The following is a 17,405-nucleotide window of genomic DNA, read 5'->3' as shown; positions in this document are numbered from 1 at the left end:
TTTGGATCAAATTCTGAGATTCAACTCATCGAAAAGACGTTAAAATAACGTTTTCATGATTTCAACGAAGTAAAAATGCCAGAATTTGACCTAAAATAGCTCAATTTTGAAAGTTACAATAAAAATCAAATGAAAAATTATCGAGCACTCGCTAGTGTGTTTCAAACGTAAATTCTTCAATTTATTTGAAAAAATATGCATAAACGTCTTTTTTAGGGATGCCTAAAGTGGGGGGCTTTAAAAAAAAGTTCCAAAATTACGAATATACAGGGAGCTTAATTCAACTTTTTCATCCACATTATTGGATATGTACCTCAAAACGTTACGTTTGGTGCAAATCGCTGGTTTCTAGTTTTCCAGGGGTTCCCAAAATATCAAAATTACGAAAAATTGGAAATTTGGATTTTTGAGCACCAGCGAACATTTTTACTGAGCTCAAAATTTTGTAAGATGGAGGTCTTTCAGATACATACTAATAAACTGTAAAAAGCTTTTTAGTGGGGTTCGAAGGGGTAGGTCCAAAATGGTGGTTCCAAAATTTTCAAAAAATTGACCCCCCCCCCCCATTTCTGCCCCAAGGGTCCAAAATATAAAAATCTTCTCTTATAACGTTTATCCGGTTCAAACTGATATTTTACGCTAAAAAAGTTTTTGAAAATAATACTCAGTGGTTCCTAAAATTATTTTGTTATTCACAACTTTGGGAACCCCTGGAGCCCAAAAAATGGTCATTTTGGGTTGACCAACCACGGATTCGTATTTGGGACATTTATTACAACATTTTAAAAGTGGTTGAGTCACTTAACTAGCTAGTGCCAAAAAATGGCCTTATCGCAACTCCTTTGCTGTATTTTTATCCGAAATTTCTTTTCTTTGTTGAAGATTTTTGGGATGGGGAATTCTCAAAATTTCTTTTAGTTGCCCAAAGTTTGAGGTTGGTGTCAAAAATTAGTGTTTTTCACCTCCTTCTCTTGGGCATGAATTTTCAATTTTCAATTCGTTAAGGTGCAGCGATTTTTGTATTATTTATAGCTTGGCAGTTGGCACTTCGAAGCACTGTGCGTCTGAGGAATCACAAATTTCAATAGCGGTCTCAAATGCTTGAAAGATTGAAATTTGAGAGCCAATTTGTGAAATTGTACCGGAAGAATTTTATGACAAAAGAATTTTTTTGTTACCTACCTAACCAATGAAAAGAATGATGAAATTTCATAATTTTTTCGAAAAAATTCTATCACATGTTCTCGATGATGTTTCAGAAAAAATGCAGGTATATGATGCTTCTTTAAAATTGAGGGGGGGAGCACCACACTTCTGAAAACGGAAAACCACTTGATTTATCCGACTCTGATTCTAACAAAATTTGGATTATTGGAAAAAGCGAAGCGTGTTCCAAAACTCTTTGCAACGAAAATTTCAGCAACCCATTCGAGTAAATTAATATTTTGATTTTTGTAGAATTTTTCAACGTTTAAAAATGCAATTATTTTCAAAAGCATAAAGATGAAGATATTTAATATTTTCCAACTGAAATTTATGAAAACAATACCCCAATACCGATGTTCACCTGTCGAGACCAAATTTCATAATTTTTGATTGATCTTGAGTCTTCAACAGAATTTTTATTTTTACCATGAATATTCGAAACCTTCCTAAGGATGTGGAAATTCATTTTTACTCTGCATGATTCTAAAATCATTTTGTCGTATGCTTTCTATACTTCATACTTATGCCAAAAACATGATTGGCAATTTTTCTCGTTGCACAATTCGATGAAACTACCAGGTACAGATGGGTACTACACCAATACAGTTATTAGGTACCTACTACCTACTATAGAAAAACCAACACGACACCATTACCATCAACAACAACAGCAAAAAAAACTCATCAAAACCAGCATAAACAACATTTAACTCGAATATTCACCAATAAAGATTTCAAAGACGACCATGATCTACTTCAAGGAATTTCACCAATATTCTTTTTTTAACCAAAATGCATAACCATAGTAGGTAGGTATAGTATACCAGGCAGTACCAGTACCAGCAATACCAGCATTCAAGTAGCATCTCCACCTCCTCTTTGATTTTTTCTTTTTTCAACAACAACAAAACCATAGTTTTATGAATAAATTACTCGTCGAAATTAATACTGGCTCATTTCACCGAATATCAAATATCAATAAACCTCGGAACGGTTTTCATTTGACCTTGAAATTCGCAAATGTTTTTGCCTGATCGCCTGCGGCCGCATGACAAGTTACAAACTTCAAAGTACATACATACGTTCATCTTTGAATCAGGTATTCACAACAGACTTACCTAAATCAACTTTTTTTTTTACCAGAATCATTCGCGAACGTAAATAATCACTACGTATGTTGACTCGACTGCCTGCCTCAACTTGTATCGCAACTTTCATGAGTGGATTTGAGCCGGTAGGTAATGTATACACTGCATGTAAATATTTTGTGTTGAATTTTTTCGCAGAATTTATACAGGATTACATATGTTGGTACTCATCAGTTCATTGACATTAATATTTATCCATAATACATATTTGAAGCACATAAATTGTAAACGATAAAACGACTACACTCGCACTATTTTTCGTAATCCAAAAATAAAAAATGAAAAAAACACACATCACATTCCAGTGCACTATCTTCATACCTTCATACGTAGGTAGCTAGATACCTAAGTACGAGTATTTGAATTAGGCGCTGAAACATGAATAGGAACTTGACAGAGGTGCGCCGCGTTAGTGTCGCCTTGTTTATGATTGGCTGATGAAAGGTCCCAGTATAAACATTGGAATGTAATGTTGTGAAAATTGAAGGAAAATTGTTGAAAATTGCTGATAACAACGGGACCTTTCGTTAGTTCCGGTGTTTTTGACTACCATTTCCTAGAGCGCGACAGTTGTCTTGTCAAATCCCTATTGCGCGCGAAAATATCAGCGCCTTTACTTTCAATACAAATGCCAGAGTGAGAATTGAATGAATACATTTAAAAGGAGTTCATGAGCTTTACCTAAAGTATCTGTAGATAGCTAATTTTCAATTGAAGACCAGCAGCAACATTAAGTTCAAGAATCGTTCTCAAGATGCATATAAATACTAAAGAGTGTTAATTAAGTTGCCTACCCTCAAGGCACAACATCAGTTTGAAATTCATTAGAAATATGGAGATCTGATGTAGAATTTAGATAATTCTTCTTTCGGTCTTCCTCGTAACATTTTTTGGTAGGTATTTTAAAAGAAGTAACTGCCAACGAAAATTTTATTTTTACTAAATGAATACATCCAGCGATTGAAATATATTTCAACAAAAATTTGGTCAAGTTGGAGTGAATGAGGCGTAATGAACCTTATTTTTCTAAAGAAAGGGGGAAATCATTGGATTTAATCAGGTCTGAACAGGGTTGGGAAAATTTTTCTTTGAAAATAAATCAACTGTTCGGTCGATTTGACTCGTTTTGAAGAGTTCCAACTCAACTTTTTTTTGAATTTCAAACTCTATTGCGTTTTTTTCCCAATTTCAATTCCAATTTTTATGCTAAAATTTTAAAAGATCGTTTTTTTTTCTATTTCGATTTCAAGTTTCATGATAAAATTTAAAAAGGTACGTACCTAACTAGAATTTTAATTTATTGTTTAAAAGAACTTTTTAAATTAATAACATTATTACACATTAGGTACAGCTAGTTTCATCACTATTATCACCGCAGTCGTTATCGCCATCACATTTAAATCTATGTAGCACACAATGTTGATTATCACAAACGAAATCCTCCGAATCAGGGCAAACTGTGATTTCTGGTTCGGCACTCGGATCTGGAATACATTCATGTTCATTGTCTGCCAAGTTTTCTCCATGTGGACAACCGCATTTTACCTTCGATAAAAAAATGACAGTTTACATTTTTTTTTTTTTAAACATTGCTTTTAAATGTCAACTTACTTGTAACTCTGTAAACGAATTAGAAGGAACTCCAAAACATAGTTTTTGACATCCACCATAATTATTGCTGGCCAAACAAGGATGACTTTTACTGATATCTTGCTCATTCTGACTATAAACCTTAACAACGTTTACTCTACCCTCTTGAAGCTCTTTGGTAACTTCCTCGATTTTGCCGTGTAACTTATGTAACTTAATAATAGCATTCAATTTCCATTCAGTAATGTACATCCAGTCTGTATGGAAAAAAAAATAGAAAAAAAAATATATTTAAAATCTTGATTGTAAAGATGGCATGAAATGGGTGGGTGATAGCTAAATACCTATTTAAGTATTTATAAAATTGGCATTTAAATATTAACCATAGGTACCTTGGTGGATAGCGATAGAGAATGGTTTCTTGATTAAATCCGAATTTATTGTTTTAACATCTGTTCCGTCCAAGTTGGAATGCTGTACATGTTTTAAAAGTGCATCGCACCAGTACAATCGATCCACAGCGAAATCGATAGCTAGACCATTAGGCCATCCCAAAGTTAGATTACGGAATACCATCAAATTTGTACCATCTGTATGCATTCTACTGATGTTGGCCGATTTATCCCATTCTGAGATGAATATCAATCTAAGTATTAGGAAAAAAAGTGACAATGAAGGATTAACAATAATCATAAAATGAACGAAATTAAATGGACAGATGAAAAATATATGATGGATGTTTATTTATGTAGTATAATACATATCTTACCCTCGATTGGGATGAACAACGATGCCTCTGGGTCTTTTCAAATTTTTAAGCAATACTTTTCGATTTGTAAAATTTCTAGTGCTTAACACGTTCAAAGTACCTTTTACAGTATTAAAGTAGTATAAATTTTTCGCCATCCAATCAACAGCCAAATTCTCAGTGGTGCCTTCGTTCTGCGAGGCCAATACGATCTCTTTACCTTGAAAAAAAAAATTGATTCATAGGTATTGAAATTTAAAATGAAACCCCAAAAATCGGATACTTTTTGAGAATATCTACCTGTTCCATTTTTATGAGCTCTATATATGAAATCATGAAATAGTTCTGAATAATAAATGTAGTCATCTTGAAAATCGAAGTCCAGACCGACGTATCGAGCGCTTTTAGAAATGACCGGAGAAATAGCGTCACTAAATCCTTCCAAAGTTTGATTCAACAGACGACTTTTAATATGACGATCCCTGGAGTAGAGTAGAAATTCGCTAACCACTGAAATAACAGGAAAGAATTTTTCATCATGACGATAGTCACGAAGGAAACATAATATTTCAAAATGTGGGTACTTACTGGTTAGAAGATTTTTGAGGGGGGAAATGGGAGGGGTGATCAAATTCAAAATCAAGTACTTACTTACCTATACAAGTTTTTGTGTCATTCGATAAAGCATATCCAATATTACAAGCACAGCGATACCCTAAAGCATCAGATTCGTTCAGTTTGGTCACCACACACATATGATGACATCCGCCATTGTTGATTCCGCAAGGATTTTGTCCTAAATATGAAAAACATTAAATCAGAATCGATTTCAGATGATCCAATTCACAACTGTGCCTATAAGTATAAATAGAGGATTGAATTAAAAATACATGCCTACCCGCTCTTTGTTGTAACGAATGAACAATTTTTATAGATTTTAGATCACTGATGTCTTCATTTTTGAATACTGCTTGAATGGAAGACGACCCTTTGTATTTATTCATACTCATAACACCGTGTTCTTTACCATCCGGCCAGAATATATAATTTTCGAAAACAGCCAGTTTTTTAGACGATGGCACTAAAATAGGTATGTAATCGACCAGCAAACAAATGAGGTAGGTAAGTACGTTTCAATAGGCAACATAGGAAATTTAAAAAAAAAAAATGACCAACCCTTTGAAATAAGAAACCGATTATTTCCTTGATAATCAGCGGTTTCAATTATATAGTCGAGTAATGAATCGCACCAGAAGACTCGTTTTCCAAAACTATCAACAGCGATACCAGTGGCCAACGAGACGTTTTTGGTAACAATAGATTCAGCATTGGTGCCATCCATATGAGCTCGAAAAATCTGCCTACCATCCGCTAAAAACATTAAGCTGGAATATATCGCACACCATTTCTATTACTATATTTGAATATTCTGCACTCGCAAATGAGCCATGGGGCCCATGGCATGCCGGGCATGCGGTAAACATGAAAATACTGGCATAATTAGCCAGTAGTTAAGTTACCCAGATAGAGGGTCCAGTGCTATGTCTTTTGGCTCAGTCAACATTCTACTCATTACTATGGTGTGATAACGTCCATGCAGTTCAAAAATATCGACTTTCTGTCCTAAGGAGTCTACTACGTATAAATTGTTTCCTATCCAATCTACTGCCACAGCTTCTGGAGATAATGAAGTTGGTAACTCGAATTCGCCTTTTATTGCTGACGATGAAGAAGAGTTGGTGGTGGTAGAATTTTTCAGATCTTGATAATGAATCTATTAAAATGAAACCATGTTACATTGCAGAATTAGGTAGATTAAAGCGAAGTAGGTACATACTTTTTTCGTTCTGAAGCTGATCCAGAAAAGTAAATTTTTATCAAAATGGTAATCTAAGCCATTGACTGAAGAATAGGGTAAAACGAGTGTACGGTTTTGGCTGAGGCTGTTGATTTTTGAAATTGATCCATCATTTGCGAAATATATGTCGTAAGGAGTTGCTGTGTTATTAACTACGCAATTTTTATTTTCTACGAGATCAAACCCAGGGTAGCAAGAGCAGGTATAAGAATCTTTGGTATTTTCACAAAGTTGATCGCAATGGTTCCATTTATGGCATTCGTTTCGATCTATAAAATAGACATGTGATAACTAGGTACATTTTATACAATATTAAGTATTATAGTTTAGATAAGTACTCAAATGAAATTAGTGTGATTTTGAAAAAATACAAATAAAAGACGTATGGTATTCTAGAGCTTCCATGCAAATTTTTGAGAGCTGAATTTTCCACAAAACTTTACCCAATGATGAAGCTGGAAAGTCTAACATTTAGGTAGGTACCTACTTCATATTGTAATTATTGTAATATTCAACATACTGAGTCGATTGAAAGTGTTCTGATAATAAATAGATAGGCATTCAAAATTCCGAAATCACTAACCTTTCAATTTATTAGCATCATCACTGCAGCCAGCTTCATCACTATTATCGCCGCAGTCGTTTTCGCCATCACATTTAAATGATTTTGATATACACTTCTGGTTAGTACTACACACAAAAGTAGTTGAATTGAAACAAAATTTTTGTGTTTCTGGTTCAGCACTCGGATCTGGAATACATTCGCGTTCATCATCGGCTAATTTTTCACCATATGGACAACCGCATTTTACCTACAAACGAAAAAATATAGCTATTTTATGGTTCTTATTCGTTTTTTTTAATTTTCTGTTTCGCTGTAAATTTACTTGTAAATCTGCAGATGTATCAGAAGGAACCCCGAAACATAGTTTTTGACATCCACCGTAATTATTGTTGGCCAAACAAGGATGATTTTCACTGGCATTGTGCTCAGCGTGGCTGTATACCTTGACACAATATATTCTCTCATCTTTAGGTTCTTTCGTAACCTCTTCTTCCATACTACCGTTCAACTTATTCAGTCTAATGATGGAATTCGTTCTCCAATCAGTAAAGTAAATCGAGTCTGTACAAGAGGACAGAAAAAATTCACATTCTTGATCATAAATAAGACAGAAAAATTTACGTAGGCGGACTGAACTGGCAGATACATAAATACCTACCAGAGACCAAACGAAGCCAGATCGAGTGAACATGCAAGAATATCCCACCAGCTAAAGCATAAAGAGCTGAAGCCTATTTCTCGACTATTGAGAAACAGATGATTTTCAAGTTTTTTTTGGCAATGTAGAATTTTCAAGAATATGCTGACGCTGTGGATGGAACGACCCTCAACCGCCAACAATTCCTATTTTTTTTTTTAAATTTCTCAATATTTGAGGAATAGACTTTGGAACTAAAATTTTGGTTATTGAGGTTTGAGGTACCTAATTGTTCATACTTTTCTTTTTCGATCTGACTTTGGTAAGTACTTATGTCCCCAGAACTTTTTTATAGGAAGGTACCAGTTTCGTATCCCATCACCATGCATGAACCTATCTATTCAAATTATTCAGATAATAATCATACCTAGATGAATAGTGATGGAATATGGTTGCTTGATGAATACTGAATTTATTGTCTGAACATCAGTCCCGTCCAAGTTAGAATGCTTTATATTAGTCAATAATGCATCACACCAGTACAAGCGATCCACAGCGAAATCGATGGCTAGACCGTTAGGCCACCCCAGGGTCACATTGCGGAATATCATTAAATTCGTGCCATCCGTGTAAATCCTGCTGATATTTGCCGGTCTCTCCCATTCTGAGATAAATACAAACCTATTTTTAAAAAGCAATAATAAGGATGAGCAAAAATATTACGAGTTTTATAGAATACAAATAACTAGCTGAATAGCTGAAAAAAACTATTTTTGTTAGGTATCTTACCCTCGGCTTGGATGAACAGCGATACCTCTGGGTCTTTTCAAATTTTTAAGCAGTACATTTCTATTTGTGAAATTCCTGGTGCTTATCACATTTAATGTACCTTTTCTACTATCAAAGAAGTAAATATTATTCGCCACCCAGTCTACAGCCAAATTTTCGGAATTTTCGTGATCGAAATTTGTTACCATCTCTTTACCTGAAAAGGAGAAAATTTTATCAAGTAAAGGATTTACATTATTTAAATTTGAAAAAAAATGCAAGTCACAGATAGGATACCAGTCTCATTTCTGCGCGTTCTGTATATGAAATCATTCTGCACATCTGAATAATAAATGTAGTCATTTTGAAAGTCGAAATCCACGCCGACAAACCGAGCCTTTTTGGAAAATATTGGTGGAATGAAATCGCTAAATCCTTCTGATGTTGAATTAAACACTCGACTTTTGATGTAGTGTTTCGTCGAGTACAGTAAAAATTTGCTAACCACTGAAATAATTCAAACAAATGCGTGTAAATTACGTAAGAGACTACCTTGATGGTTTTGTGATCGCAAGATCAATTTCCATGCACTCAGTAATGAATTTTCAATTTTTTGTGAAAAATCAACAGACTTCTTTTCAAAGTTAACCTAGGAAATTTTCTTCTGTCATTCACTTTTTTTATCTTAGGTAAGTACTGAAAAAATCGATTTTTTTTTTGGTTTTCACTCATAATTTCTCTTTATGCAATCTCTCTCTTTAATACTCGTAAGTATGAAAAAATTTTTTACTTTAAAAATGAAACAGCCTAGGAAGTTAAATTAAAAATCAGTGTGTCGCCGATCCGGAAACGAAAATTTTTCACAAGATGATTTAAGCCGGTGACCGAAAATTCGTCAAACCGAACTCGTCATTTTGGTCCAGAATATCAGCTTGTAAAATTCATCCCGCGGGTGCGAAATATACAATTTTTTAGATGAAAATCAAATAGTTACTTTCTAGATGAAGATTATACCTACCTGTTGAATTTGAATATCCAATCGCGATGTAACATGAAAATATTAAAGTAACACAAAAAAATTCACTAATGTCACACTGAAAACGCATATTTGAAATTAATTTTTTGTACACCTTACAACCTAGTTTTTAGCACTATATAGCGGATGTAACTTCAAATTTTTATGCAGTGATTTTAATTTAAACGAGACAATTTTTTTTAAATATTGGTTCCGATAACGTGAAATCACCTTCAACGCCTCTCAAAGTTGAATTAAAAAAAAAAATGGGAATATCCAAGATACGAGAATGTAGTTATCCCTCGCTGTGGTAGTACATAATATGAATCTATGACGAGTGTAAGCTCATCTATGAACCGGTTCCATCATTATTAGAAAAGCGTAGAGCTAAAATGATTTAGGTACGCCTTTGAACCAAAAATTATGCAACACTTGCTGAGTCCACTCAAGCATTTTTGCAGAACTTGAAGTAATGAGTTTTTCACTTCTGGCTTCTGGGACCTCTATTTAGAAGCTTTGATAATTGAAGAAATTGTTTTGCACTTTTTTAAAAAAAGTTTGAATGGATGGAAGTAAACCCACTCACAATTACTTTTTATTTAATCTGGCAAGTTGATCATATTTTACACGTTATTCATTACGAGTCCCTATGATTTTTTTTCTGAATCTGCTTCAACTGATACGTTAGACCACGACTGAGGTTCACTTGAGCCGCAAATTACGAAACTAATGGCGCTAAAAATCATCACAGCTGCTGTCAAATAGAACACTTGATTCCATTCTTCAGAACTCTGAAAAAATTATCTGGGTGAGCCCAATGTTTAACACGAACGAACCTCTTTTTTATCAATGTAGGCTAGTTACTCATTTCAATAGCGGAAAATTTGCACTCACATGATCAATAGTGATCACCCCGATGAAGTATTGCGCTAAAATATTACCCAACGAGTACCAAAAAGTGGTTAAAGCTGTCACTGCGCCCGAATGATTTGGTGCCATGTGGACCATCACCATTCTAAACATAAAAGTAAATAATCAGCCGGTAATTTGCAATCAGAAAAAACATGAAATTGTGAACTTACAGTAAAACTAAAGCACTGCATGACAGCAGTGTTCTTACAATAGCAAAGCACGTGATGGATACTATGAAATTAGACATCGAGGCAGCAGCTGCTACGAGACATCCTCCGACAAAAAAGTTGAATCCGATGATTATTTTGTGCATCTGTCGTAAATAAAGATACTTAATAAATTTTGAGTGAACACGAACAATTTTTAGATCCATCTCAACAGTTCTGTAATAGTATAGGTACCTAACTTTTTCCACTAGGACTTACCTTCGTGTATTTTATGTTGGACTTATTCTTCCAGTAATTCATAACTGTACCCAGTATTGGTATCAAGACTGCACACACGATGCTAGGAATAGAAGATAGGAATCCTACCAAATCTGTTGTCTTTTGAGTGGCATCTATATATAACCAGATCATTTCATCTTGAATTAGACATATCTACATTCTGATTAGCATTAAACCAATCTGGTTTTATTTACCTTTGACAAATAAAGGAAGACATTGGTATATGACTGCCACTGACCATCCTAAGCAGATCCTACTCATAGCCAAAGCCCAAAATGGCACCGAGGTGAGTATACTTTTATACGGAGTGGAAATTTTGCCAGTGGACGGAGCAGTGGTCTCAATTTCAGCAAGTATATAAGAAAGTTCACTTTTTGAAATCCATCTGTCTGTCGAAGGATCATTTGGTACGAGAATCAACCAAATTAGTGACCAAATAAAGGTACACAGGCCTGAAATCAGACAGCAATAGTTATAGCTGCTTAATAATATGAGCCAAATATCAACCTACGATTGTAATTAAATCGTTTCATACCTGTCGAATAAAATACCATCGACCATCCCCATTTATGAGCCAAAAATCCGCACACAGAATATAGAAGAGCTGCCCCAATGTATGTTCCATTATGACTGAATGACATTAGACGTGATCTTTCTATCAGTGGGATCCAGTGTCGGAATACATCCGAAGTACTCGAAAAAGCTATATTCTAGAGACATAATTATCTCCAGGTCATTTTGATTCTACTTCGCAATTTAATACCTATATACTAAAGTAGGTATTGAGATTTGAGTACTTTTAGATACCTAATCTTAATTCTTACTTCGAAAAATCCAATTATAAAACGAAGTGCCAACAAACACCTAAAATCCAAGTGTAAACCGACTGGTGTGAACATTGTTAGAACACTCAATAGCATCATGATCGTTCCATAGGTTCTGGAACCTCCTAATTTTGCTGGTAAAGAGGATAAAAGAAAGGAGCATAAGCCACCATATGCGTACACATTCAGTATTAGCGCTTTGGTTGTTGATTCCCAGTCAAATTCTGCTGGCTTGAAAAATAACAATGGTTAGTTTTCTCGATAGAAATTACTTGATTGGTATTCTTTTTTCAAAACAGGTTGGGTAAGGGCTAGAGCGAAAAAACCACGATTTTTTCGAAAATGCCCCCTCTTTGAGGTCTCACATCTCTCCAAAAAATTTCTGAGTAATTTTCAGTATGACGGGTCTTACCTGAATGATTGTTTGGTTACCTTGAACCAAAAGTTTTCTCGATGTCATATCCACCATTGCTATGCTGATGTTTCCTTTTATAAAGCTCAAGTTGATTAGACCTAAAAATATTAAGAATGTTACCAAGATACGTTTAGATAGCCATATCGAGGGTACTGCAGTTTCACTAAAAGAAAAAAAAAGATAAATAAATAGGTAATGCGTAAAAATGCTCTAAAAAGCTTATAGGTACCTACTTCTCTAATATTGAAAAAAAATTGCAGATGGTTACCTGCTTAGAATTTCTGGAACCTCTTTAGGAATATCATTAGGTGAATTTTCTCTGGATTTCATTTTTTTTTTTCAAAGTTAAAATAGGTAGGCGACAAATAACCTGAATATTATTGGTTTAAAAAATTTAAAGAAAATTTGAACTCGAATTGGCAGGTATAAAAAAGCGTCTGCGTCTTAACTGCAAATTTGAGCGAGCACATCGGAATTAAAAGTACATATAATTCAACGAATGTTAAGGATATGATAATAAATAATGTCAATCGAATATATAGCCTGCGTAAGTATTTAACCTGATTACGATCACATCGCTCGACTGGATTAACAAATTGATCGCTTGTAATACCAACCTTATCTATTGTTAGCACCTGCTGAAATTAGTAATTCATGTGATAAGTTTGAATTGCTTTCGTAAGTAAGTATCGTGCTCTTACATTGATAACATTTTAAAATTTAAGATGACTTTATTTGATGGCAATATCTATCTTTGATTAGGTAAATACTTTTATTTTTAGTTCATTGATCATTGAAAATACTCGTAGACCATTCTGAGTAAATATGCACCAGGGTTATTTTATGGACAAAATACTTTTAAAAATTAAGTATAAATTTTGAAGCAATTTTTTGCAATAAGTATTGAAAAATTAATGAATAGAAATTGTAAGCGAATAGAGATTTATTCTTCGTGATAGGGATTCCGTCATAAATTGCATAGCCTATCTCATGTTTTTAGGAAGATTTATGATGTTTTTCGAACAGTTTTTTTGGCGTTCGTTTTAGGAGTTGCTTATGGAATATTTTTGCAGGGGCATGAATTGTCAATAAAAAATCGTGGTATGTTGATCTATACCTACTGATTTCTTGAATAGCATATTAAGCAATTTTGCGAGAGGTTTGAGTTTTTAAACATTATTCTTCAACTCTTGAATTTGTTTTTTACTCTTTAAGCTTTGTAATATTTTCAAAAACTCAAAGCCAAAATAATAGGTACAAATTTTTATTTACAAGATTAATTACGTATAAATAATATCACAATGTGAAACGAAATTCGGTATAAAAATTATACATATTGAATATAGATAATATAAAAGGCAAAAAAGTGTACAAAAAACTGGTACAAAAACAAAACAATCATATAAGAATGTCGATGATGTAAAACTTGGAATATCCGCTGTTTTTATACACATCTATACAATAGACAAATCATAAAATTTGCGTATAAATTTAATCAAATTTACTTTACAAAAAACATCATATAGTTCATTTAATGGTAACATAACCATAGATTATTTACAACGAAAAATTCACTATAAGTAAATTACACGAAGTATTATTACACGCAAAAATAAAGATTTCAAAAAAAAAAAAAAAACAACAAAAGTTACACAGTTTTGGAAACTGTTTCTATAATTACATACTTCGAACGCGTGAAAATATTACGAAAATATATAGGAGAGAAAATCGCGGACGTATTTCGATATTTTTCTATTTTCATACAAAATATGAAGTGTAACTTCTTTGTATTTCAACATTCAAGCTATAAATATCGAACTAAATCAACGTAATCGAACGATACATAATGTAATATTTTAATTAGACTAGAATTTCTATTCAGATAGAAAAAAAAAATACGAATTTATTTAATAATTATGTCTCCAATGTAAATGGCACGATATTTGATATTAATACGATAACATCGGATACATTCGAGACCATTTTGTATGAACAAAAAAAAAAAAAAAATTAACATTCGATAACATTTTGTTAAAAACTTATCAATAATTAGAAGATCATTACGACGTGTAATCCCAGCTTAGTGTACTTAATGGTTATTCACAGTGGTGAATTATGATTCAAATTAATGCTGTAGAATGAGATTTTTTTTCGAAGCGTATGAGTAATTATGAAATCAAATCAAATTTTAATTTAATGGAGGAATATTATGATGGCATGAGCATGAGACATGAAAAGACGAAAATGAAAAATGCATCAACTGTAATAAAAATTAGGTAGGTACTTGAAAAAAAAAAAAAAAAAAAAAGAGAAAACAGAGAAATTGGAATTTTAAGCAAGATAAGAAATTGAATAGTTCAATTAGATTCCTAGTTAGTAAGCAGAAAAAATAACAATAAGATGAGAAAATGTTTTTGAAGCACGAATCTGGTAATACATTTTTTGTATAAAGAGCTTTTTATAATTTTTTTTCAAGATTAACGTACCTACCTATCTATTTTTTTTTTTTTTTTGGAAGTAATTTTTACCATACGTGGATTCTATTTTATTGATTTCAACAACCAAATTTCAGTTTTTAGAAAAAATAATTTGACTGAATGGCAAATGATGGTCATTGGAATCTCACTTTTACAAAAAAAAATCATCATTCGACTTATTTTTTCAAAATTGAGAAAATCAAGTTTCAGTAACTGAAGCCCTCAAACAAGTTTTTAAAAAATATGAACGGTATTTAATAGATGCGCTATTTTTATTTTTAGGACGGAATGCTTCCAAGATCAAGGTTCCTAAAGTTCCATTTCACATATGGCCTGCGTTTCAATTTACTAGGGACTTTTTTGAGAGAATTTAAAGACTATCTATCACAAGCTAGAGGAAGATAGAATAATTTAATCTATAGGATTTTTTAAAAATTTAGAGTATTAATCGAAATTTTTAGCTTTTTTTTCTCTTTTTTCCGCACTGGCCGCATCCATTACTCCGATGATTATTGATTATTGGTCTAAATCAGTCTTTCGTTAAGCCGCTAAGCACCAGCTATGGAATACACGGTATCAGAGGAAATTAGGTTACTGTAAAAATTACCTTAACGAAATAAATCACACAACAGTACAAATTACGTCAATTAAAAAAAAATAATAATAAATAAAAAAATAATAATAGAAAAACTGCAACAAAATCTCCACTTAGGAGAATAGATTCGAGACGGTACCTAGTATACGCTTGACCTCAAGGAACTAGTGCATCGCTACGTTCATGGTAAATAAATAATAGAGAAAAAAGAAGGAGAAAAATGCATTCGAATGTTATACGTATTTTCCACATCGTCATCATCGTCGGCACAGCCGAGAAGACGTAAGAAAAAACAGTAACGATCAAATAGAGATACAACGAATCAACAAAAATTTTCAAAAAAAAAAAAAAATCACAATAATCAAACCAACGAGTTAAACCAATCGTTGAAGCTTCCACCCATCCACATAACAACAGTCGGTAACAAATAAGACGCGATGGCTTTATTCAACGATATCTTCTGATATCTTATGCTGGTACCGCTGCTGGTATTATTCGTTGTACTGGACACGGTACTAGTGCTAATTCTAATAGTACTGCTATCCAGCGACGTATCTGTGAAAGATGTGCTGGATTCGACGAGTACTCGTACGTCGACAGTTGCTGTCGTCGAAGACGTCAGCACATCTGTACTACTGGAGGTATTCGTTGATGTGCTAGGACTACTGCTATCGTCAGTTTTCACCGTCGGTGTTTCTGGTTTACCGCTGAATATCACAGGAGGTAACGAGTCACCGGATCCTTCGAAGCCGGAGTCGATTCCACCGTTGTCGCGATCAGGTCCCATGCCTGAGCCACTTCCGACGTCGAAGGCTTCTTCGCTGTCGATCCATTCGACGTCGTAGCCATTGTACGCGTTTCGTAGCTGAGTAGAGACTGACTTGAGGGCTAGGATTTGGTCACTGAGGAAGTGAGCGTGACTTTTTGGGTCTACTGTGACTTCTGGGTTCGATTGCTGGTTCTTGAGACCGTCACTTACCAGAGGTGATTCGTAGCTGTAAACAGAGAAAGATGAAATTACGAATTAAAATGGTGTTTGAGAGTACATAGGATTATCGTCACAAACAAGCTATAAACGGTTTTGATTAATGGTCCATGAAGAATCGCAGGTTGAGCAATTGAACAAAGAGAAAAGAAACATAAGCAGCCTACTCAATATCTTCAAAAGGTATTCAATTTTTTCATTTGTGCACTTTTTTGAAAAATATTTTCATAAATTCTTTAATGTTTTTTTAGTATTTCAAAAACATATCACAGTGATTAAAATACTCATCATTAATTCTTCGATTTTTTATTTATTTTTTTTTTATTTTTGAATTAAATTTTTTTTGCAAATTGCAGGACTATTTTGAATGTTGAATACCTAATCACATTTCTTAATTTTTCCAAAATTTTATCGTTTTTTAAAAAAAATTTTTAATATTGGAAAATGAAAATTTTTTGGGATTTCCAACACTAATGCAACAAAATGTCACTGTTTTCAAGTAGTTTCGTTTTGTGGTACATATATTGAAAAATATTTTCCAGTTTTTTTCGATTTCATAATTGTTTTGCTCTTTCTAAAAATAAAATAAAAATTAAATTACTTTGTCAAGTGACCTTATTGTATTTTTTTTCTTTAAAAAAAAAATTTTAAAACATGATTCGATTTTAATATTATTGAAATTCTTTCTCTTTGATATATCAGAAAGACACTAAAACACTTCATTTTTTTGAATTTATAACTGCAAATTTTAGATATTTTTTCAAAATTTTAAAATGTTTATTTTTCATGATATATTTTAACACAAGAAACATGCTCTGAAAATTCGTTAATGGTTTTGTTTTTCATTTTAGAAAAAAAATGGATTCTCTTGATTTCACATTTAAATTTGAAAAATAATATCTACAATTTTTTTTACATTTCAACAATAATGATATTATTTTATGATATTTTGTATTTCGATCGTTTTCTTTTCTTTCAAATTGTTTAGTTAATTTCTATGGTTAAAAAAAAAGTAATGATAATCAAACTACCGATTATTATACTTAATTTTATCAAATAATCTTGTTTTTGATTTTAAGAAACTTTTCAGTCTTTAAATTTTAGAAGACTTCCTTGTTTTGTTTTTGAACAATGTTGTCAAATTCCGACATAAAATAATGAAAAATTTTTAAATAATTTTGTATCTACTAAAAAAAAAGAATGTTTGCGAAAAAAG

The 17,405-nt window shown here is 32.9% G+C and overlaps 3 protein-coding genes across 4 annotated transcripts in view; all 3 read right to left on the bottom strand.

Moving 5' to 3' along the window:
- Nucleotides 1–3,266: 3,266 nt before the first annotated feature.
- On the bottom strand, nucleotides 3,267–9,809 carry LOC135840105 (low-density lipoprotein receptor-related protein 2-like). The gene is made up of 16 exons (XM_065356452.1): nucleotides 9,539–9,809; nucleotides 8,818–9,027; nucleotides 8,542–8,737; nucleotides 8,180–8,433; nucleotides 7,438–7,676; nucleotides 7,134–7,362; nucleotides 6,530–6,819; nucleotides 6,213–6,466; nucleotides 5,869–6,077; nucleotides 5,591–5,773; nucleotides 5,348–5,488; nucleotides 4,993–5,202; nucleotides 4,714–4,912; nucleotides 4,337–4,590; nucleotides 3,966–4,201; nucleotides 3,267–3,899 (listed from the first exon to the last, which is right to left on the bottom strand). The coding sequence occupies exons 1-16, from the start codon at nucleotides 9,624–9,626 to the stop codon at nucleotides 3,696–3,698; spliced, it is 3,396 nt and encodes a 1,131-aa protein (XP_065212524.1). The 5' UTR covers nucleotides 9,627–9,809; the 3' UTR covers nucleotides 3,267–3,695.
- Nucleotides 9,810–10,117: 308 nt separating this feature from the next.
- LOC135841313 (vesicular glutamate transporter 3-like) lies at nucleotides 10,118–12,691 on the bottom strand. 2 transcript variants are annotated; one of them, XM_065358214.1, is made up of 9 exons: nucleotides 12,401–12,691; nucleotides 12,130–12,295; nucleotides 11,718–11,948; nucleotides 11,429–11,603; nucleotides 11,088–11,345; nucleotides 10,873–11,006; nucleotides 10,656–10,760; nucleotides 10,430–10,550; nucleotides 10,118–10,326 (listed from the first exon to the last, which is right to left on the bottom strand). In XM_065358214.1, the coding sequence occupies exons 1-8, from the start codon at nucleotides 12,460–12,462 to the stop codon at nucleotides 10,473–10,475; spliced, it is 1,209 nt and encodes a 402-aa protein (XP_065214286.1). In that variant the 5' UTR covers nucleotides 12,463–12,691; the 3' UTR covers nucleotides 10,118–10,326; nucleotides 10,430–10,472. The 2 variants fall into 2 exon arrangements, with proteins under 2 accessions (XP_065214286.1, XP_065214285.1); XM_065358213.1 differs by having other exon boundaries at nucleotides 10,618–10,760; nucleotides 12,401–12,668.
- A 689-nt stretch (nucleotides 12,692–13,380) lies between these two features.
- dlp (dally-like) overlaps nucleotides 13,381–17,405 on the bottom strand; it is a 130,896-nt gene continuing 126,871 nt past the window's right edge. Inside the window, exon 8 of the mRNA XM_065355367.1 lies at nucleotides 13,381–16,199. Within this exon, the coding sequence (XP_065211439.1) occupies nucleotides 15,566–16,199 (634 nt within the window). The 3' untranslated portion in view covers nucleotides 13,381–15,565. The remainder of the gene's footprint in view (nucleotides 16,200–17,405) is intronic.

The sequence above is a fragment of the Planococcus citri genome, chromosome 3 (assembly GCF_950023065.1).
Source record: "Planococcus citri chromosome 3, ihPlaCitr1.1, whole genome shotgun sequence".
Taxonomy (NCBI): domain Eukaryota; kingdom Metazoa; phylum Arthropoda; class Insecta; order Hemiptera; family Pseudococcidae; genus Planococcus; species Planococcus citri.
The sequence above is the reverse complement of the archived record's forward strand: the minus strand, read 5'-3'. Positions and strand labels throughout refer to the sequence as shown.